Genomic DNA, 22,850 nt, shown 5'->3' with positions numbered 1-22,850 from the left:
TAAGTGAACAACCAGTAAAATTGAAAGATGGAATCAATGTTGTTTTGTGGACACTTTGGAAAAATATTCCAGCTCTGTAGGTCCATACAATGGAAGTGAATGGTGGCCAAAAGCACAAAGACAGCATAGAAGTAATCCATACAACTCCAGTGGTTAAATCCATATCTCCAGAAGATATATGATAGGTGTGGGTGAGAAACAGATCAGTATTCAAGTCATTTTTTACTATAAATCTCCATCTTTGACAAGCCCCAACCAGTAGGTGACGATAAGCATGAAGAATACCAATTGCCCAAAAAATATATATATATTTTTTTAAATGTGTAAGTGAAAGTGGAGATTTATTGTAAAAAAGGACTTATATATTGATCTGGTGTTTTACCCACACCTATCATATTGCTTCAGAAGACCACTGGAGTCACAAGGAATACTTTTATGGTGCATGTATGTGCTTTTTGGAGATTCAAAGTTTTGGCCACCATTTACTTGCAATGAATGGACCAACAGAGCTGAGATATTCTTCTAAAATCTTAATTTGTTTTTAACAAAAAAGTCATACACATCTGGGATGACATGGGGGTGAGTAAATGATGAATTTTAATTTTTGGGTGAACTATCCCTTTAAATAAAAGTGCAACACCCCTTATTTGTACAGCCATGGGAAACATAAGACACTTCAGGGAAACATAGGTTAGAACTTTTTATTGATATTATGGGTTTAAAGGGTTTCTCACATCTCTTTCTGCATTGGTGATAAGTGTCTGAGCATTCATAAAGGGAAGAACTCAATATTCTGCATGGCCACTGATCAATTTTACTTTACTTTGTAAGTGAACAACCAGTAAAAAGCACAAGATTGGAAAATAGTGCCAGATGGAAAAGTGCAAGATGGAATATGGAAACATATCTGGCATCTACACTATAAAAACAAATGGTCAGGTAGCCTAAACATGTGCTTCATGTAGTTACATTTAAATTAACTGGTATTATTCAAGTAAGAAATTGTATTAGATCTGAATAAACCAGAACAAATTAGGTTACACCACACAAAATAAATTTTTATTAAACAAGTAGAAACAGATTTTTGAGGAAAAAAATTGCAAGTTGCCACTTTTTTCAGTGTATAAACATTACTATCCATTTATAGCTTCGGTTCATTGACTACTATTATACGTAATTAAGAGGCAATTGTCCGAGTAATGTCAATGGAGTAAAATTCTCGCTCTTGGTTGTGAAACAAGCTCAACACATCCCTCTTGTGGTTGTTCTTTGAAAGTAAACATTAAATAAACGAAGCAAAACTAAATTTACATGTTTGTTTAGGGGGAAAAAAGTATTTTCTCCTTAACTCTTTCCCCGCCAAACACGGAATTTTCCGGGTTTTATGAAAAAACGCTTCCCCGCCAAACACGGAATTTTCCGGGTATCCGTGTTTTAGGTGGTATACGGTAAGGAAGACCCGCGCGCATGTTTTGAAAGAGTACGCAACTCTTTGATCAAAGAAACAGACTGCAATCGTCTCAAACGTGAAGTGGAACACCATACTAATACTAAAGCACTTGTTTGATAAAAATGCCTTTTTCTCAGCTTTTTGTCCGAAATGTTGTTTTTGACAAAACCTACCTCTGTTCATGTGGCAATAAAAAAAGAACAAATGAAGATAAAATAAAATCGTTTTTTTTTTTGCCTAAAAGCAGAGGCTCAGATCTTTATTTTTTTATATATAGCATCTTCATATATTCATGGAAGAAAATATTCTGCGGGCCATTAAAGTTTAGCGAAAATCGTCAAAAACCCTGGCGGTGGCTGGCAACTTTTTTAAAAAAAACGCTGGCGGGGAAAGCGTTAACGTATTCCTCATTGTTTAAAGTGTAGGCCCTATAACACACTTTCTCAATGACTTGGTAGTTAACAAACGCTAGCTAATGTCGCGTCATGAAAACGCAAGTAGATTATTATTCATGGACGCTTTTTATTTTACACGTTTATTTCAGACACAACATAATAAATGAAAGCATTAAGAAGCTTATTGCACATGGAAGCGTATTAGCCTATTAGTTGGGACTAAACGTTGAAAATACCAGCCAAAAGTGCACGTATTTTAGTCAGTCAGCGATTTAATCGGTAACGATAAGACGTTTACGACGGAAAATGCGATAAGTGACAACAGTCGCCTTTGAAACATTTTGTTAAATTAAGTTTCTTGTTAAATTGAGTTTAAAAAATGTCAATGCAACATTTAACATTCTAAAATGTAACAGCTCGCGGAATGAATGTCGACGTGGTCGTTTGGATAATTTGGAAAAAAGTAGACATTCTAAAAATGTAACATTTCGCAATGAACCTATCCTCCTAAACGGGACTTGCTTACACTCAGCAAACAGCACACGCTGGCTCCTCCGGGAGGGGGAAAGAACGGAGACTTTAGGGGGAGTGTGAAATTTAGGGAAGATCCCTCTTTCCCTAAACTGCTGACGCGGATGGGGTCTGTATGCGCGACGACGCCACTGACAATCGAAATCCAATCCAACCATGTTGTCTTGGATTATAAATATTTTGACTATTCTTGCGGTAGCACAATGTTTCTTTACAGAGGAAAATTATACCGAAGAGAAACAGATGCAGCCGCCCACGGTCGTAATAGCTATAATCGCACGTAACGCCGCTCATTCTTTACCTTACTACCTCGGAGCTCTAGAGAGGCTAACCTATCCCAAAGATCGCATCTCTATCTGGTGGGTGACTTAATTCCTTCCTGCAGTTTAAGTTTGTTGATTTTCTTTCTTATGGAGTTTATTGAAGCTAGCGCCATCTTTGATTTTTAATGGAATGACAACAAGGCTGTGAGGAATAGACTAACCATCTCTTCAGTGGCTGAACTGCAGTTTATAGTGTTTTTGGATTATTCCGTGAACAAAACATTGATTAAATATCTGTACAAGAACATTCCGTATACAAAGAACTCCAGACAACTTGAGTTGACATACTGTAATAACTCAGATAGTCCTAATCAATTTCATTCTTGACACTCATTTTTAATTTTGTAAATTTTTTGTAGGGCAGCGACAGACCACAACATTGACAACACAACAGCAATCCTGCGAGAATGGCTCACCATCATGCAAACCCAATATCACTTTGTAGAGTGGAGACCAGTGGATAAACCCATGTGAGATTACCTTTACACACAATACAAAATGTAAAAATGCTTAAATTGTGTGTCTTATTGAGGTGTACTATATTATTTTATTTAAGTGATTGGACTTAGTTCACCCAAAAAGGAAAATTGTCTCATCATTTACCAGATGTGTATGACTTTCTTTCTTCAGCAGAAAACAATCAAAGATTTTAGAAGAATATTTCGGCTCTGTCAGTCCTCATAATGCAAGTAAATGGTGATCAAACCTTTGTAGCTCCAAAAATCACAAAAAGAAAACACAGAAGTAATCCATAAGACTCCAGTGGTTAAATCCACATATTCAGAAGCGATATAATAGGTGTGGGTGAGATACAGACCAAAATGTATGTCCTTTTTTATTCTAAATCTCCACTTTCACTTTCATGTTAACATCTGAAAGTCACATATGGTGCCTGTTTAGCTTCACTTTCACGTCTGAAAGTGAAAGTTAAAGTGGAGATTTAGAGTAAAAAAGGACATACATTTTGGTCTGTATCTCACCCACACCTATTATATCACTTCTAATTAAATACTGGAATCATATGGATTACTTTTATGTTTCCTTTATGTTCTTTTTGAAGTTACAAAGGTCTGATCACTATTCACTTGCATTGTAAGGACCTATAGAGCTGAGATATTCTTCTAAAAATCATCATTAATTTTCTGCTGAATAAAGTCATACACCACTGGAATGGCAGGAGGGTGAATAAATGAAGAAAGAATTTACATTTTTGGGTCAACTATCCCTTTAAGATTTTTGACTGGGTAAAATATACAGGCTTCAGCCCACCTGCTCAAGTTTAGATACAACCAGTGAAGTCTTGTTTTATTGATTGTTTTATCTCCAGGGCCTATGCAGGTGAGCTGGGGCCCAAGCACTGGACAAACAGCCGCTATGAATATATTATGAAGCTCAAACAGGCAGTGCTGAACTTCGCCAAGAAACGCTGTGCTGACTACATTCTGGTATGACCTAGTTAGATCATATATACCCTAATTTTGGCTCACACACACAAAAGTCTCAGGAATATTCAAAATGATACCACAAGGTCAAAATTCATAAAAGGTACACTAGAGCTCATTCCTTTTGAGGTAACTATGAAGTCTGCCAATAGATATCACAATTATTTAAGCTTATATCATATTTCTTTGCGGTTTATTAGATTGTGTTTTCTTCATAGTATTTATTTAATCACCTACAGTATTCAGACACCGATAATATCTTGACCAACCCTGACACACTGCACCTCCTCATGGCAGAGAATAAGTCTGTTATCGCCCCCATGCTGGACTCACAATCAGCATATTCCAACTACTGGTGTGGCATCACCCCACAGGTAAAACCAATTTCGAGCTTAAAAATGTACATCACTGTGTGAACGTGTACTGGAAGATCTTATGAAATACAATATGTGATTGCTAACATTTCATCCTGCCATACAACAAACATAATGCTGATAAAATAACCAAAACTAGTTCCAGTGTTGTTTTGTAATATTAGTGACGTTCTTTTTAAAAATCTTCATAATTTTACGTCACCGTAAAATCATCCAGGTTTGTTAGATTTGATAAACAGTGGCTTTTTTCTGAACTAATTTGAGTTGTCTGAGACATTTTTGCAGTTACTTTTAGACAATTGGTGTCAATGTGACTTTTAGTAGATGTACAAATGAGGCTTAATCGACAGCATGTGTGGGATAATCTTAATTACCACAAAAGTAAATGTTGTTTCTGTGACAAGGAGGAGGGCGGAGCCGGGACGCGACTATGCATGCCCGGCCCCCAATCAGGCTAATCAGCCAAGGAGAGGGATAAGTGCAACGAGATGCAGCAGTTTGGTAGAGAGAGCGAACTACAGGCTGCTGCCTTGTATGCATTTACATTTGTGTTTTTGTGTTTAAGTTTATTAAAAACTGTCTCTCACTTGACACAACGTCTCGTTCCCTGAGGTTACAACAGTAACCTAGACTGTTCATTATTATTTCAAAACGCATTTTTTATTTAAATTGAGTTTTTCATGTTGTTAAGACCCACAGTCGGCAGGTGATGTTTGCACAAACACTTGTCCTTTATTTCAGTAGTACGCAGTTAATGTAATCTTGTATAAAGGATAGTCAGGGTTGGGTAGTAACAGAGTACATGTAACGGGATTACATATTTAAAATACAAAATATATGTAACTGTATTCCACTACAGTTACAATGTAAATCATTGGTATTTAGAATACAGTTACATTGAAAAAGTGTTTTGATTACCAAAGCGATTACTTGTCATGTGTTTCATTTAATATTTAGTCCTTTCAGATGGAAAATATTTATACATATAAATTATGTGATCCAAAGTGCATTAGAACAGCGGTGAAACACTTTCATATGATGTGATACATTCATACGAGCAGACAGAGAAGTAAGTTTGAATTAAGTTTTAGCAGAAGAAATAGAAATAAATTGTCAGCTTTATGCTAAGCTAAAATGCTATTTCTAGCCATTTTACATGCACATATTACCAGGCACAATCATATTTTTTTATCAAGAAAATTCACATTCGATCATAGTTTCAAATTAAAAAAAAAGTTCAATTTGATTTATCTTGTTTTAGAAACAACATCGCGTAAGATATTTAGGTTTTTCAGAGAATGTATTTTTAACATGTGTATTTTGTCATACTGTACTGGCAGATTAGTCAAAACAAGTAAAAAAAACTGCTGAAGAAGTAATCCAAAGTATTTAGAATATGTTACTGGCCTTGAGTAATCTAACGGAATACGTTACAGCATTTTACTGCATGTAATCTGTAGTGGAATACATTTCAAAAGTAACCCTTTCAACCCTGAGGGTAGTGTAAACAAGTGTGGCTCACTGTCTGGGGTGAAGGGCTCGAGCCTCGAATACAGCTGCCCCCCGGACTGGATTAGTATTGATGGACTAGATAGGAGATGGGGAGGTGGTTGGGTGCCAGAAAATCTCAGTGCTACGTAGAGGTAAGCAGCCTTTTATATACTCTTACTCTGGCTGTGTGATTGGACGGATTAAATGAACTTGCTCCTCCCGAACCTTGTTAATAAAACTACACGTTGTTGAGTTGTTGTGTTGTTTTCTGTCTGTTTCAGGGTTACTACCGTCGTACCGCTGAATATTTTCCAATAAAACAGCGCCAGAAACTGGGCTGCTACCCTGTGCCGATGGTTCACTCCACTGTTCTGCTGGATCTCCGCAAAGAGGGCACCAAGAAATTGGCCTTCCACCCTCCTCACAAAGACTACTCTTGGCCCTTTGACGACATCATTGTTTTTGCCTTCTCTTGCAGAATATCCGGTATGGCGCTCTCTTCTAGACAACTCCAAAGTGTCTTTGGAGTCAAAATATATATAAAATTTGGATTTATTTTGGTCAGAAGAACAAATTCTGTTCAATGCCCAACTGACTGTAAAATGTTTGAGGATTGATAGTCAGAGAGCATAAGAAAGAACTGAAGGTGTGAAAAAAGATAGATTTGTTTTTAATAATCTTAAATTATTAATTTGGTTAAACAGATGTTCAGATGTACCTGTGCAACAAAAAGCGTTATGGTTATCTGAACATACCTGCAAAGCCTCATCAGACCATGGAGGACGATCAAATACATTTTGTCCACCTGTACCTGGAATCTTTGAGTGAGTAATACTGACATTGAATGAATCAAACGTATCAAATTTGTTTGTACTGGCCTTATTTGAAAATGGTTATTTAATCTGGAGAGATCCAATGTCTTGCTTTGTAATGCTTCACAGACATAATGAGATCCAAAATCTGAGACCACTAATTAAACTGTTTTTGCATTTTTTTCTAATTTAATACACATTTTTAGTAAAAGATTAAATTGGAAAAATAAAATACATTTATTCCAGGTTATTTGTTATTTCCTGGTTTAATAGAAAATATCCAAAATTGTAATGTCTGAGACTTTTGGACCCTACTGTATTTCAAGATTGTGTTAAATAGTGATTAGCTCCTTGGTCAGATGGAATCATTGTGAATGATTTATTTAATTGATATAATCTCTCCTGCAGTCAATGGGCCGCCCATGTACGTCTCTCGCCATGTTCATGTTCCTCCCAAAAAGTCAGACCTCATGAAATTTGATGAGGTAAAGATGAGTGTATTGAGTATTATTCGACTATCAAGGTAGAGTACACATTGTTTGAGCTATAGTAATCCCAATGTTTGGTACACTAAAATGTGTTTGTGTGCTTCTCAGATTTACTTGATAAACCTGCGCAGGCGTCCAGCCCGAAGGGATAGGATGTTGTGGTCGCTGTATGAGCTAGAGATTGATGCTAAAGTAGTGGATGCTGTAGATGGGGCGTAAGTTCCTAGATACATTTTGTTATATATTCATTTTATTATTTATTGAGATTGTATTTGTTGAAAATGTTCATGATAACAGCAAGAATTTGTGTTTTCAATTGCATGTCTATGTAGAGCTCTGAACAGCAGCGATATAAAAATTCTAGGCGTTGATCTCTTACCTGGTTACTACGACCCCTTCTCTGGCCGCACTCTGACCAAGGGAGAGGTGGGCTGCTTCCTGAGCCACTACTATATCTGGAAAGAGGTCAGTGGCTTAATAAACACACACAACAAGCTTACAGTGGCCCCAAAAAGTATTTGGACACTTAAATTACATTTGAAAATGTATGAAAAATAGCACACTTAAGCTAACCGTTTCGCTTGCAATAAGAATTGTTTTTTAGATTTTTAATGATAAAATCATAGATATACTGTTCAAAATAAGGACAAAAATTATTTTGAACATAGTAAATGAGATGAACTACCTGTGGTTACACTGCTTGGACAGCCTGTATGAATTTGAGGGAAAATGACCAATGTTCAGCCATGAATCTCTATGTGGCGTGTGTGTTAGCCAATCGGCTCGCTCACACGCGAACCAATTGTCATGTAATCGGGTAGCCAATCAAATTGCCACTCTCTCTTTGTCTAATGTTTAAATGGTTCAGTTTGCAGATAAGCAGGTTTCACTGCAACCTGCTGTGAGTTTTTCTCTGAAACCCACTTCCACCCCAGCTTCACCTGTTTAGATCTACTACATGGGAATTTTTTGGAGTGTATATTTGTGCAGCAGCATGTCATACATACTCGATGCAGCATGTCTTGCGTTTTGTCTAAATGTGCAGCAGCAGAGTAACAGATCTAGTATGCCAAAATCAATGTCCTATCAATAAGTCATACCCACATTAACATGCTAAATCTTTCCGAGAGTTGTAATGACTGCACTGACTTCATACCTCCCCTAAAAATCATCTTTGGTTGGTTAAAAGTAATTGCAAAAATGATGCAAAAAGTGAAATTAGTTCACAGAAAAGGTCTGGCATTTGTTTGCAGATGCCACTTGTTTTTTTTGTTATGTTATGTCATGTAATGTCAGAGTATGTAAGTATGTTCTTTAGATGTGCAGGTGAGTAGTATGAATACATTCCGGACATACTTTATCTGGGAACGTGGGCATTGTCCCATGACCCGAATACTTTATATGATGTAATAACATCAACCGTGAAAAAAAAACTACTCTGTGCTTATGTTGTGCTTGTTTAAAAAAACAAAACAAAGAACAAATTTGTTGGTATATATAGCACTTAAAGGGATAGCTCACCCAAAAAGTACGTTCTCTCATCATTTACTTACCCTCATACCATCCCAGATGTGTAAGAATTTCTTTCTTCTGCAGAACACAAACTATGATATTTAGAAGAATATTTCAGCTCTGTAGGTCCCCCTACAATGCAAGTAAATGGGTGCCAACATTTTGCTGCTCCAATAAGCAAATAAATGCAGCATAAAAGCAATCCATACGTCTTCAGTGTTTTAATCCATATATTTAGAAGTGATATGATAGGTGTGGGTGAGAAACATAATATTTAAGAACTTCTTTGCTAGACGTTCTTCTCCCTGCCCAGTAGGATGTGATGTGCATGAAGAATGTATCACAAAAAAACAAGAAGAAGAATGTGAAAGTGAAATTTGAAGTGGAGATTGACTGAGCTGGGAGGAAAGGAATTAAATATTGATCTGTTTCTCACCAACACGTATCATATCGCTTCTGAAGAAATTGATTTAACCACTGGAGTTGTATGGATTACTTTTATGCTGACTTATGTGATTTTGTGGGCCAAAGAGCTGAGAAATTCTTCTAAAAATCTTTGTTTGTGTTCTGCTGAAGAAAGAAAGTCCTACACATTTGGGATGGCATAAGGGTGAGTAAATGATGAGAGATTTTACATTTTTGAGTGAACTTTTCCTTTAAAGTGCCACCTGATTTCCAGTTCTCGGATGTTTTTTAATTTAGCCTTTTGAATATGACATCTCCTCAGCTCCCGAGGTATTATAATAGAGTGTCTAGTGGATCTGTACTTCAGAATCTCACTGGAAACAGTAGGACATCAGGGTATTTCTAGCTTACTCTTTTTTTTTTTTTTTTTATACTGAGGATTCTGACATACTACTCATCTGGCATACTTTTTGCATATTCAGACGCAGCATTCTTCATACAAATACTTTTTTGCCCACCATATGTCATATGAAAAAATTATATTTATGCTTTCTTAAATGCAGAAACTTTTAAAACAAATTATTTTTTTTAGTATGTCAGAGTAATACTGTATGTTGTCTGTCACTCATAGATGGTAGACATGCAGCTTGACAAGGCGCTGATTTTTGAGGATGATGTACGTTTTCAAGCCAACTTCAAGCGACGGCTGATGCGAGTAATGGAGGAAGTGGAGCAGGTGGAGCTGGACTGGGACATCATGTGAGTCACACCTGTCTATCACACTGTTGTCATGGTAACAAGAAGACACCACAATCTGAAGTAGGGATGCACCGATTCCACTTTTTCTCTTTTGTTTTTTTGCATAATCAGTTTTGAATATCTTTACATTATTGTGTGGAACTAATTGGGAGTACTCTTTAATAAGTAAAGAAAGGCAAACCTCAAACTACACATTATTTCAATATAAATGTATAGCTTATTAAGAAACATTTTATTATTAACTAGTATACTGGATAATGCAGCATCAAAATGAACAGTAATTCCAAAAAAATTTCAACTTGCATCTGGACTTTAAAGGATTCAGATCTATTTTTTATTCAATTTATTCAGTCCACTTTTCATTCACACAGTTATTTTTGGAACCCGTTAAACTGAAATGTTGTTATAAATTGTGAACAAATACTAATGATGACATTAATAATAATAATAATAAATTGTTATTGATTTTATTATTATTGACTTTTAATTTTAAATACATCAGTAATATATTTAAATTATGCACTTTTTAAACCCTCACTCTTTTATTTTGACATCATAAACTCTCAAGTAAGTCCTGTTTGTGTCTGTTTGTAGGCAAGTTCACAGTACTTTAATTCGCTTCTTATTCAAATTCTGGTCAAATTCACCTCCGGTGCCATTCTAAATGCATATTATAAGTGAAGTGAACTATTGAGAATCTACATCTGAGATGCTGTTCTTGGGTGGTGCTCAAATATTGCGCACCGTGAATATGAAGACTAAAAATAGCCGCGAGTGCATCAGCAGCCTGTGCGTGAGTTTGTGTCAACAGCGCAGCCCCATTCACGAATGCGCTGGCACTGTGCATACTATATTTTTACTCATTAAACGCAGCCTTTTATGATTCACAAAGCTATAGCACATCTTTAAGTGGCTTTGAATAAAATGCACAAGTCATATGAACTGCTTTAATGGTGTTTTTATGGTTCTTTTATGTCATTTTTGGAGCTTGAACACACTTCACACAGTGTGGAACACAGGGCTCATCGGACCGGTACCCAAACTGTATAAAAGCTTCAGTATCGGTGCTGATACCGATCCAGGTATCAGATCACTGCATCCCTAATCTGAAGTGTGTCCTCCTTAAGGCCCCAATATATTTATAGCGAAGTCAAAGAACGAATGGGTGTGAGGATTTCGAACCTGAAATCTAATTTCGAATCTGGCCAACAAGTGTTGTTGTTTTTTATTAATTGCGATGGTTTGAAGCAGCTTGCAAGCATGAACTTTCAGGAAAAATTAGTACCAGCTGTTAAACACCTTACTGCCATTTGTCAACTTCATCTGTGGGTGTGACTTGGAGCTCCACCTTCTCTGATACCAAAATGTTTTTTTCCAGTTAATTTCTTTACTCAGTTAAGACAGAGCCAGAGATGGAACACTTGTATTAAAATGAATGGGAGAAACTGGAACACCTAATATGGTGGATGTAGAAAGGTAATTATACTGCTGATTTAAAGTTGTATTTGATTTTTTTTAGGACTCCGGTTTGAATACCGAGACATAACGAGACATGATCAACAACTTTGTCTTTGTGTACCTGTCAAGGCAGAGAAGTTTTCTCTCCTGGTTTTGTTCCTGGGGGCCATCATTTAGACAGAGGGGATTTGTTTGTATCATGCTAAGGTGATGGCCATTTCTGACTGGCCAGCTCCTGACACGCAAGGCCCTCCAAAGATTTCTGGGCTTTGCTAATTTTTTAGAAGATTTATTAGTAATTTTAGTAAGGTTGCTGCACCTCTGACAGCACTCACCTCCACAAGGGCTTCCTTCCAGTGGTCTATTTTGGCTCAGCTTGACTTTGACCACATTAAGTCCTGTTTTTGTTCGGCTCCTTGGAGGCAGTTCATTTTGGAAGTGGACACGTTAGAGATAGGGGTCGGAACGGCCCTTTCCAAGTGATTCCCACTGGACCCCGTGGGCTCTTGCACATGTCAAGGTGCCCAGGGGGTCTCCGGTGGGTCTGTTATTTGTTCCTGAGTTGGCTCGATCTGCTGTCCTCTGTTGGGGCCACTCTTTCAGGTTCATCTTCTGTCCAGGAGTAAAGAGAACACTGGCTGCTGTCCGTCAGTGGTTTTGGTGGCCGGCCATGGTCAGTGCTCAAAAGTTCAGCAATTCACCTCCCGTTGGACTGCTCCAACACCTCCCTGTCCATTCTCGCCCCTGGACTTCGTCACTGGGCTTCCCCTGTCCTGTGGCAATACTGTAATTCTCACGGTGGTAGATCATGTTGTGAATTTTTGGAGGGAATTCTGCTGACAGAAAGGTGCTACTGCCAGCCTGTCATCAGAGTTCCATCCACAGACCAATAGACAGTCCGAGCAGGCCAACCAGGATCTCAAGTGGATGCTTCGTTGCCTGGCCTCCCACAACACCTGCTCTTGAAATAAACAGCTTGCATGCACCAAATATGGCCACAACTAATAGCCAGTGCCTGGGCTACCAACCTCCCATTTTCTCCTTGCGTGAGCCTGCCGCCGCTGTTCCCTTGGCCCAGGCATTTATCGAATGTTGTCGCCACACCTGGAGGAGGGCCAGGGAGGTGCTTCTCTGGACCGAGATGTGCACCAAGAAAACAGTGGATCGTCATCGGACTGAGGCACCAAGGTACATTTCTGGGCAAATTGTGTTGCTCTCCACCTGGGACCTGCCTCATAGGGAGCCAGCTCGCAAATCCGCACCACTGTCCATACCCTATTGTCAAGGTCCTCGTGTTCATCCTGTTTCATGACTCTCGTGACAAGCCTGTCTTCCGTTCTCCCCTTTCATCTCATATCTCTTCCCTCTGACCCTCCCCCCCCAATGTTGAGGGCTCAGCCCTTCTTATTCTTCCTCAGTCTGACACTCTCTTCCAGATTGTCTTGTGCTGTTGCCTTGTCAACTCTAGCCTCTTTATCTTATCAAGTCGTGTTTAGTTTGTTTAGTCTTGTTTATGCCAACTCTCTGTCCAGTTCATTACATTCATTAAACAGTCCTTCATTCAGCTCTGCATTTGGGTCTTCTGTTATGTCGCCTGACAATTTTAATCTTGACCAACTGTTTTGAAGATTTTGGTCTTTCCCTATTCAAGTTGATAGGAGCTGTACTTTTATGCCACTTGTATCAATTGAAAATTGCTGCCTGGGAGTGTTCCAAAGATGGCCGTAGATTGGAGGTACTTTGGTGGAGATCAGTCAACATGAAAAAACTGGAGTGCAGAGTTGCTGAGCTGGTGCAAACGTACCTACATCTGTATGATCGTTCACGTAGAGACATTTTTGAAGGCTGTGTCACATGATTTTTTTAATTAAGTCTATAAAATGCAACCACATATTTTAACCAGTGCATATTATTGCCACGGATAGTGTTAGTACATTAGGACCAGGAATGCAGAATTGAATAAACAACAAAATATCTACTGTATTATTTTAAATCACCACCGTGAGATTAAAACCACTTGTTTTACTGATCTCATGTGGATTATATTTATAGAATTGGACATGTAGTAATTGATAACATATATTAATGTCACATTAAGTAATGTTTACATTTACTCTTTTAACTGGACAATGTGCATCTCATATTTAAATGCTCCTCTAAATGCACGGCATGGGCAGTGTCCAAAAGTTTGTAAACAGTATACCGTTTCTTAGCTGTTTTGACCCTTCTAGCTCAGAATAAATAATATAGAAGAAATGTACTTTAAATTTAAAGTACTTTAAGATGCACTCAGTAAATTGTTTTTTTATGTTGCTCTTATACCTAGCGGTGCAGGTAACTGTTACACACAATATTATGTCAATAACTTTACGAATGATGGTTTATAGACCTGAGCTGGAGAACTGCGAAGAGAATTAAGCTATTTTTTTTTTTATTTTGATGAAATACATTTACATCTTCAGCCTTTCATATATAGGCAAACATTACAAATTTTTTAAAATGGACATGTAATCATAGTCCTTTAATCATCATGCACCAGGGCATTTATTTTCTATCTACGCTAGTGGCATGCAAGTATAGGTCTTATCTGCTTGAATTGGGAAATACTGATACCTATGTTGGCTAAGATAATATTTCAATAAAATATTTAAAATCACCAAAATCTGAGAGAAATTACATCATACATTTTGCTGCTTTATTCGAAATAAAAAACTGTATTTCTCAGATCGTTCCAGTTCACTCATAAGATGAATTTACACAATTGCTGGCCAGTCGGAGAGCGTTAGATCTTGTGCTGCATCTGCCAATGCAAGGAAGTTAATGACTTGAACTAAAATCCCTGCCATTAGTATTTTCATTAATCTCAACGGCAGTTGTTCGGCTTGTACATGACTCATTCGAAACAAGAACAAAATGGATTCCACGTTTTTAAAAGCCCTCCAAAAAACTCTGTCACTGGTAAAACATCTAAAAAGGTTTTTTAATTATAATACCTGGCTACATTTAAATAACTAGCAAATGAAGAGAGGTGGTTTTTTCATCTATAAGTCAGGGCTAATGGGACCATGCTAACCAGCCAGATGCTGACCCCTTGAATAAGACGAGGGGCTGCCTTTACTAATAAACTGATTGGCACTCTTAATCCTATACCTCACAGCCTCATTGTCTTTCTCATCAAAAATTAAAGAATAAGATCTATACCCACCATATTGAGCTTTGCAATTTCTACCATTCTTTTCTCTACTTGTGGTCTATCTCCTCTTCTTATACTGTCTACAATGATGTATCTAACTGTAAAACTCATCACAGACTTATAACACCCCCATCAGACACATTCACTCTTGTGGGATTTTATTTTGCAGATACCTTGGCAGGAAGCAGGTTAACCCTGGAGAGGAGGTTGCAGTGGAAAATGTGAGGAATCTAGTGCACGCTGATTACTCATTCTGGACTCTGTCTTACGCCATCAGTCTCCAGGGAGCTCAGAAGTTGCTTAACGCTGAACCACTATCCAAGATGCTTCCAGTGGATGAGTTTCTTCCCATCATGTATGACAAGCACCCCAAGTGAGTATGACACTTATGTCTTTAGAGGTTGTGACCAAATGTATTTTAAATGTCACAAAATATGTTTTAGATTTAGTGACTTTCCTCAAAGTAATAGTTTACCTAAAAGGTTTTGTAAGTCAGTTGATTCTTGATCCAAGCCAAGAAAGTCTAAAACTAAGATTTTGAGGTGGCAATGGCTTTTGATTTCTCAAAGCAAATGTTTTTAGACTGGCTAAATGCCGACACCCCCCCCACCCCCCCCACCCCATCAATTTACGCTCCGTCACTGGTTCTTATTCATTCTGCTTGGCACGTCCATCCTGAAGCACCACATATCCACAGAGAGAGATCAGAGCAGCATACTTTCTACATTATTCACTCTTTCCACTTGATTCATGGCACTCTTACCAGAACCCGGCATGCTGCTACTACCCCGCTCACGGTGAACCCTTTAAACTGCTTTGTACTGCTTTGCCCGTTCTGCATTCCTGCAAAATTAGTAGCTATTTTAACTGCTATTTGCTGCTTTGCTCTCCTTCCAGGTCTGACAAAGCCAAGGGCTCTCTGCCAGCTGGCTAAGTACACACATTTTATCCTCAGGGCATTTGATTGCATAAAGTACCTCTATAGCCCTTCAATGAAAGTAATTGATATTTTATTCATTTATTGAGCAGATTTCGAGCAACAAAAGCCCTAAAGTGATTCATTATCAGATTTAGGATCCAAAAGAGCCATTAAATAGATAAGTGGTGACCTCTTTACTGTAGGTTGCAAGCATAACTATAACCAGGGATGTGAGGGTTACTTTTGAAATGTATTTCTCTACAGATTACAGGATACATGCTGTAAAATGTCATTTGTAATATTCTGTTAGATTACTCAAGGTCTGTAACGTATTATAAATACTTTGGATTACTTCTTCAGCACTGGTAGATTTTTTTTCTCTTGTTTTGTCTATAAAAACTTTGCCAGTACAGAAAGACAAAATACACATGTTAAAAATACATTCTCTACTGAATGAAACATATGATCGTTTCAGTAGTGACGTGATGATTGTAATAGTGACCAAATGTGTCGTTCAACCATTCATTTTAAGAAAATAATCATAAACTTTGAACTGCTGTACGTACATAAAAACATAATATTTCAGATTAAAACCCTCAAAAAGTTTTTTTAATTTTAAGAATATTTGTTCTGCAGTGACAATTCTTAAAGTTACAAACTGATTTTCAGACATTGAAGCACATTTACTCTACTACTCACCATACGGCCATAATGTAAAGGGATGCAGTCTCACTTCCTGGTCATATTTATAAGATGTTGGATCTATTTATTTTTTTACAGACATTTTGAGGATACATTAGTTAGCAAAGGATCAGTATAATTATATATAATTATATACAGAGTAAGCAGGGCCGGACTGGGACACAATTTCAGGCCGGGAAATCCTACACCCATCCAGGCCATCTTATGCACCCAAATAAAATTTAGAAACACGGACAACCTTGTTTTTTTCCCCTCTAAATTACATTTATTTCACAGTATGACCATAACATAAAAACATACCATACCACTTCCTGTTTATTTTGTCTTTGCTGTAGAAGATGTTAGGAATGGCCTGTTTTGGGCTTTGATGTGGATGGTAGCGGAAAAAATTGTCTAAATCCTTAGGCTGTGGCCGTGCAAAATAATTAAATGCTTTCTCTTGAACGGTACCCTCACTTCCCTTTTCCTTCTCTTCATTTTCCCTAATATCACTCTGTCTCTCCCTTCCACCAGGATCATCAGCCTCATACACCAAGTAAAGAGGAGTACTAGTGTTATTGGAAATTTAAACTAAAACATTACCATATATATGTATGTATGTAGTTATAAAGTGTGTGTATTTTTCTTGTACCTGTCTCTTCTCCACCTGTCACTTCTTCTGGCCTCATGTTACAAACAGAACTGTCCCACTCTCCACCTTGGTGCAAAACAACCACCTTATTGTAATTTGTTTGCCCAGAATTTACATTTATTTTAGTAAAAATCAAAGTATTATATTTATGACAAAATGTTGATGTTTTTATCTTAAAACTACTTAAATATCCAACATTTAGCAACACTATATTTCATGCAATATGTAAATTTTTTTTCTTTTCTTATTTTGCTTCTACCTGTCATCTTACTCCCTGGCTGAATCTGATGTGTGATCATTGCACCACTGCTAGTGCTAGGTTGGCTGTCTCCACCTTCATTTGATGAAAAAAAAAAATTTTGTATTACCTTATTACATGTATGCATCATCTTTCATGTCAAATTCGTACATTTGATCAATAAATTCAGTTATAATAATAAGACACTATAGGGCTATTACCCATCAAATTAAAAAATGTGCACTGCAATAATGTTATGAGATTGATGTTTTAAATAAATGTTTGAATATAAAAAAAATGCAATACTTAAACATTAAACTGCCAATAGGTGGCGGCAAGTGACCGTCTTAATTAGTGAGTCATTCATACAAAAGATTTGTTGAAAACGCTGAATCATTAAGTAACAAAACACTGCGCTGCTGTAGCTTTCCTTTGGAACTATTTTAGTCGGTGAAATAGAACAAAAACAGTTAATATGTTTTGTGTCTAAAATGTAAGTAACTTAATAATAAATATTAACTACGCTACTTGTTTATTGAACAATAAATTCAATGTAACATTTTCAGTCGTGATAATATTCAGCAAAACAGCTCCCTTAGTTGTGTTATGTTAAACTAAATCATATGTTATAAATAAAAAAAAACAACAATTAGAATTTTTACCTCCGTACATTTCTTCTGTGAGTTTTCTTTGTGCACTCATTTGTTTTGATTTCTCCACGAATGTAATGTTAGACGGGCGCTACCGCTTACATTTGTTAGTAGTTCAATACTAAGTTAACAAAGAAAAAAGTACAGTATTTACAGATGAAACTGACCTGCACTTGAAGCCCTGAACAGCGTTGTTAATATTTACAATATTTACTGCTTTACATTTACATTTATGCATTTGGCAGACGCTTTTATCCAAAGCGACTTACAGTGAGTGCACTTATTACAGGGACAATCCCCCCGGAGCAACCTGGAGTTAAGTGCCTTGCTCAAGGACACAATGGTGGTGGCTGTGGGGATCGAACCAACGATCTTCTGATTACCAGTTTACCAGTTATGTGGCTTGGACCACTTCACCACCTGCTGCTTCTTCTTCTTGGAGTGTTTTCTCTCCATCATCGGGTGCTGCTCGTATTTTCTGTTTAACCGTTTGTCTGAGGCGTAAAGTCGAATCGTAGACCAGTCAAGACTAACAGATTCATGATATATATTTTTTTTAATTGTTATTAATATTAATAATAATTTTATTGAATGACGAATTCAAAAATGATCACTGGTAAAGGTAGTAATATAAAATAATAATAATTAAAAAAATTAAAAAGAAATTAAAAAAATTAAAAATTGCTGGCTGGCAGCAGGCCAACTTAGTCGCCAGGCCAGCGGGAATTGTCCCGTTGCTCCCGATGGCCAGTCCAGGCCTGGGAGTAAGATTAGTATAATTACCTTTATATATATTACAGAGAAAATTTGCATTTAGAGTTTGATTAAAAAATTGTCATTTTAATTGGTTTTAGTTTTCTTGAAATATTCATAAAAGTAACCTTTAGGGAGGGAATGGAAACATATTTTTAATAGATAAATACAATTATTTGTATTATAGTGTATTTATATTTACATTTACAATTACACATTTGGCAGACGCTTTTATCCAAAGCGACTTACAGTACACTTATTACAGGGACAATCCCACCGGAGCAACCTGGAGTTAAGTGCCTTGCTCAAGGACACAATGGTGGTGGCTGTGGGGATCAAACCACCAACCTTCTGCATATCAGTTTTGTGCTTTAGCTCACTACACCACTACCACTCTTATATGTTTCGGAAGTTACAAAGTTTGGTAGAGGAAAGAATTTTGATAGTCTTTGAAAATACAATATGAAAACTTTTACTAGATGTTCAATCATATGGTAAAATATAATATATATAGAGCAGTGCTGAAATAGAACTTTAAATGACTTCAGCATTACGGCTCATCATAGCTGAGAGACACAACAGACTGGTTAATTACACAAACACAAGACACTTACTGGAGTTTATTGAAGAGGACGTACTGTTTAAAATGGCAGTTCCTATAGTCAGGGTTGGGGAGTAACGGAATACATGTAATGGGATTACATTTTTTAAAATGCTAAATATAATAACTGTACTTATCCCCCTTGCGGGATCGAGCACACTCAACAAGAAGTGTGGCATCCTCGTGGGCACTGGCCAACGGCACCTCCCTAGCAGACATCTGAAGGGCAGTGGGCTGGGCAACAGCCAAAACATTTGCAAGATTCTATAATCTCAGTGTTTTATCAGGTCCGAGCCGGAACTCGGTAACATGGAACAACTGACTACTGTCAATGGGTGTACCACTTGCACTCAGCGCCTTTCCCCTCCCTGAAGCGAACACGTGCGCTATTATCCCAGGAGATTGCACTAATTAGGCTCCCTGGATGACTCCTCCCTAGCCCTCTGGCCAGCGAATTCAGCAGAGGAATTTGTGACCAGACCCACTACGAGCTTTAAGTGCTCTCTAATGGGCACTAATTCCCTTTTCAGGCAACTCCCTGTGATATCTTTTTCGTGGTACGTTCCCCTTGTTGGCGGACCCGCATCTCCCTTGGGCAGCCCCGGTCGCTGTGTTTGTAGAGCTCCTCCCTTACTAGGTAGGACCTACCACTGCGCCACTTCCACGTGTGGCTTGACAACCCATGTGATGGGTTGTCAAGCCACATGTTACCTCACCCCAGCCTGGGTAGGATGTGGACTCCGCAGAGTCTTTTCCCCCTGAAAGAATGGGAACGGAAAAGAATGCCTTCCCCGCTGCGTTTTATAGCGTTAAGATAGCCCCATCCGCTTTATGCTCTATGACAAGAAACATAGAGAGGGAAAAGGCTGCGGCTGGCCGGCTTGCTCCCATGATAGTCATGTCGCTTGTTCCCCCCTCAGGGGTGCTGGGAACCTAAGAACTGTATATGACACTTTTTTGGGGCTTTGGGGAGGGTTTTGTGTGGCTGATACAGTTGCTTCTAGCATGCTGTAGCTTGCTTGCACCTGTGTCAGCAGTTCACGTAACACAGTTTAGTGCATGGCGTTTTTAAATGGGACCCCTTTTGCCACTACAATCGACACAACTTCGAGTAAGTGACAGAAGGGGAATGTCATGGTTACTGTTGTAACCTCCGTTCCCTGATGGAGGGAACGAGACGTTGTGTCCCCCTTGCCACGACACTAGACTCTGTGAGTGTCCACATTGGATACATACTGTTTAAAATGGCAGAGGACCTCGCTGTTCCTATAGTGAATGACATTTGCGCACCGGCTACCCCGAAATAGAGAGGAAAACCCCGCTTGGACGTCTATATTCCACTGAGAAGGCTGACCTTCAGAAAGCTGTAAGCATCTCTGATTGGGTCTGGCAACAGGTGATCGCACACGCTCCATCTCTCTCTCTCTCTCTCTCTCTATCTCTCTCTCTCTCTCTCTCTCTCTCTCTCTCTCTCTCTCTCTCACACACACACACACACGCACACATAGACAAACACACACATCCATCCGTCTATCCTTGTTTATCCAATGACTTGTTAGAAACAGCACAAGCCGTCATACTATTCCTGAAGTGAACATTTTAAATTACTAATGGAGGCTTGGACGCATCATTTGTTTTGAACCAGCAACAGCAGATTCTGATCGGTTCGATATAAAGTAGTTCCTTGCACAAATGCTTTTTTATGACAATTTTTAAAATATACTTGTTCATTGAACTGTTGTATATAAGCAATATCACACTCGTAATTGTGCTATATGGCCCTAAATCAGCACTGCTGTAATTACCAACGGCACTCGTCCTGCAGCCTCGTGCCTGCGGTCGAATCACAGCAGTGCTCATGTTGGGCCATATCACACTCTAGTTCGTGGGATATTGCTTAAGTATATATATATATATATATATATATATATATATATATATATATATATATATATATATAATATGAATTAAATTTTGCTGTGTTTTCTGCTCTCTCAACAGTGAGGACTACAAATCCCACTTCCCCAACCGGAATCTGATGGCATATTCCACAAACCCCCTTCTGGTTCAGCCCTGTCACTATGCCGGGGACTCTGAGTGGGTGAGCGACACTGAGACATCTACGCTTTGGGATGATGACAATGTGCGCACAGATTGGAGGGGGTCACATAAAACTCTCAAGGGATCCCAGCCACCAGCCGGTATGCAGAGTGCCACCTACAAGGACGAGTTGTGAAGTGCAACCCAAATCCCGATCATTTTATAAGAGTGGAGAGATCAGACTGAGTGAGCAGCACATTATAAGGGCTAATGTCACCCAATATGGAGATGTCAAGAATGTGGAAGAGACGAGGGAGACCTGGGACCAAAACTGGGAACCTTTACAACTAGTGGTGCAAGGGGAAGCTTGATCATTCTTTTACATTTGACCACAATGAAAAAGAGAGATTTTGGCTATGTTCGTAATGGAATAATGACTTACTAACTATATTCTGCAAATTATATACCAAGAACTAGTTGTATGATAGTATGCTATTCTGAACATAGCCTACAGATGTTTTTTCTCTTATTTAATAACAATGTATTAAGATTCATGTAAACGTGGCAAAGCATAATCTTTTATTGTTGGATATTCCCAGAAGTGTAATAATTGTCATTATGACTATCATGGAATATAAGTAGTATGTGCACACTGCTATAGATGTTCTCATGCAATTTAATTGAAAAAAAGACTGCCTGACAAAGACCCAAGTGGTCAAAATGTAGATTTTTCTGTTAAATTACATGGGAGAATCTATAGCAGTGTGCCGTTCTCTCCTTGTTTTATATATCATGCTCAGACAATTGAACAAACATAGGTCAGATGTGTATATTTGAATTGTTTGTGCATGCATGTGCATGTGAGAATGTGTGGTTTGTTGTTTTGTCATTTATGGTGCATCTTTGCTGTTGAAATTCTCTGTTCTTATATGATTGTCTTATTTATTTCACTTCCCTGTCATATTCCTTTTCTGTGTTCCTCCATAATGAACAGCAAGACCAATTTGTATGACATGAAAAGAATGTGTAAGTTTTAATCACGTAAGTACACAAGTTTTATCAGTTAAAGGTTGATAAAAAATGACAAATGATATCCCAGTCACAATGGGAATTTTTTTTTAATTTGTTCTAGCGTACTGTATCTGGTTCAAAGATTTCATTATGAAAAATAAATCGTGTTTATTTGAAACATATTTATTCATGGTTTCATTTTTAAATACTGAGCTCTAACTTAAAAATTTAAAACAGTTGTTATACTGAGTGATTTAAAAAAACGGAAAACATGGATTATCTACTTTTATCTACATTTCTAGCAGGGGTGCAAGAGGCTCATTGGAACAATAACAGAATTCACAACTGGTGCATCTCTATCACCATCTATTGGTTAAATTACAAAAGCACAACAACCACAAACTTGTGTTCCTTTGCTGCAGCAGGTCATGTTATGAGAGAGGATATATCAGTGAATAAAATATTCAGATTTATTATTTATTTTTATTCACTATAATGATGATGTAGGGCCACATCTATCTATAAAATAAATTGTGTGTGTGTGTTATTTGAAGTTGTTCCAGATGCATTACACCATTTCGGGATACTAGCTATCCATCGTCCCTTCCGTCACTATTGAAGATGAAGCCGAAATTAAATATTATCATTAAATGTTATTTTTCTCTCACATTT

General features: G+C 37.9%; 1 protein-coding gene across 1 annotated transcript; it reads left to right on the top strand.

Annotated features, from left to right (window-relative positions):
* Positions 1-2,383: 2,383 nt before the first annotated feature.
* LOC127636015 (probable inactive glycosyltransferase 25 family member 3) lies at positions 2,384-22,341 on the top strand. The gene is made up of 12 exons (XM_052116371.1): positions 2,384-2,735; positions 3,059-3,169; positions 4,027-4,144; positions 4,381-4,515; positions 6,288-6,492; positions 6,711-6,830; positions 7,227-7,303; positions 7,415-7,521; positions 7,639-7,771; positions 9,855-9,982; positions 14,803-15,006; positions 21,129-22,341. The coding sequence occupies exons 1-12, from the start codon at positions 2,533-2,535 to the stop codon at positions 21,361-21,363; spliced, it is 1,776 nt and encodes a 591-aa protein (XP_051972331.1). The 5' UTR covers positions 2,384-2,532; the 3' UTR covers positions 21,364-22,341.
* The last annotated feature ends 509 nt before the right edge of the window (positions 22,342-22,850 follow it).

This window comes from Xyrauchen texanus, chromosome 43 (genome assembly GCF_025860055.1).
Source record: "Xyrauchen texanus isolate HMW12.3.18 chromosome 43, RBS_HiC_50CHRs, whole genome shotgun sequence".
Taxonomy (NCBI): Eukaryota; Metazoa; Chordata; class Actinopteri; order Cypriniformes; family Catostomidae; genus Xyrauchen; species Xyrauchen texanus.
This window is presented reverse-complemented; position numbering and strand designations above follow the sequence as displayed.

What these genes read in the sequence shown, in the direction of transcription:
- LOC127636015 (XM_052116371.1), top strand. Translation starts at nt 2,533, where the DNA reads ATGTTGTCTTGGATTATAAATATTTTGACTATTCTTGCGGTAGCACAA. An exon ending in GCTGTGCTGACTACATTCTG is followed by an intron (nt 4,145 to 4,380) that starts GTATGACCTAGT and finishes AATCACCTACAG; the next exon opens with TATTCAGACACCGATAATAT. An exon ending in CCTGTACCTGGAATCTTTGA is followed by an intron (nt 6,831 to 7,226) that starts GTGAGTAATACT and finishes TCTCTCCTGCAG; the next exon opens with TCAATGGGCCGCCCATGTAC.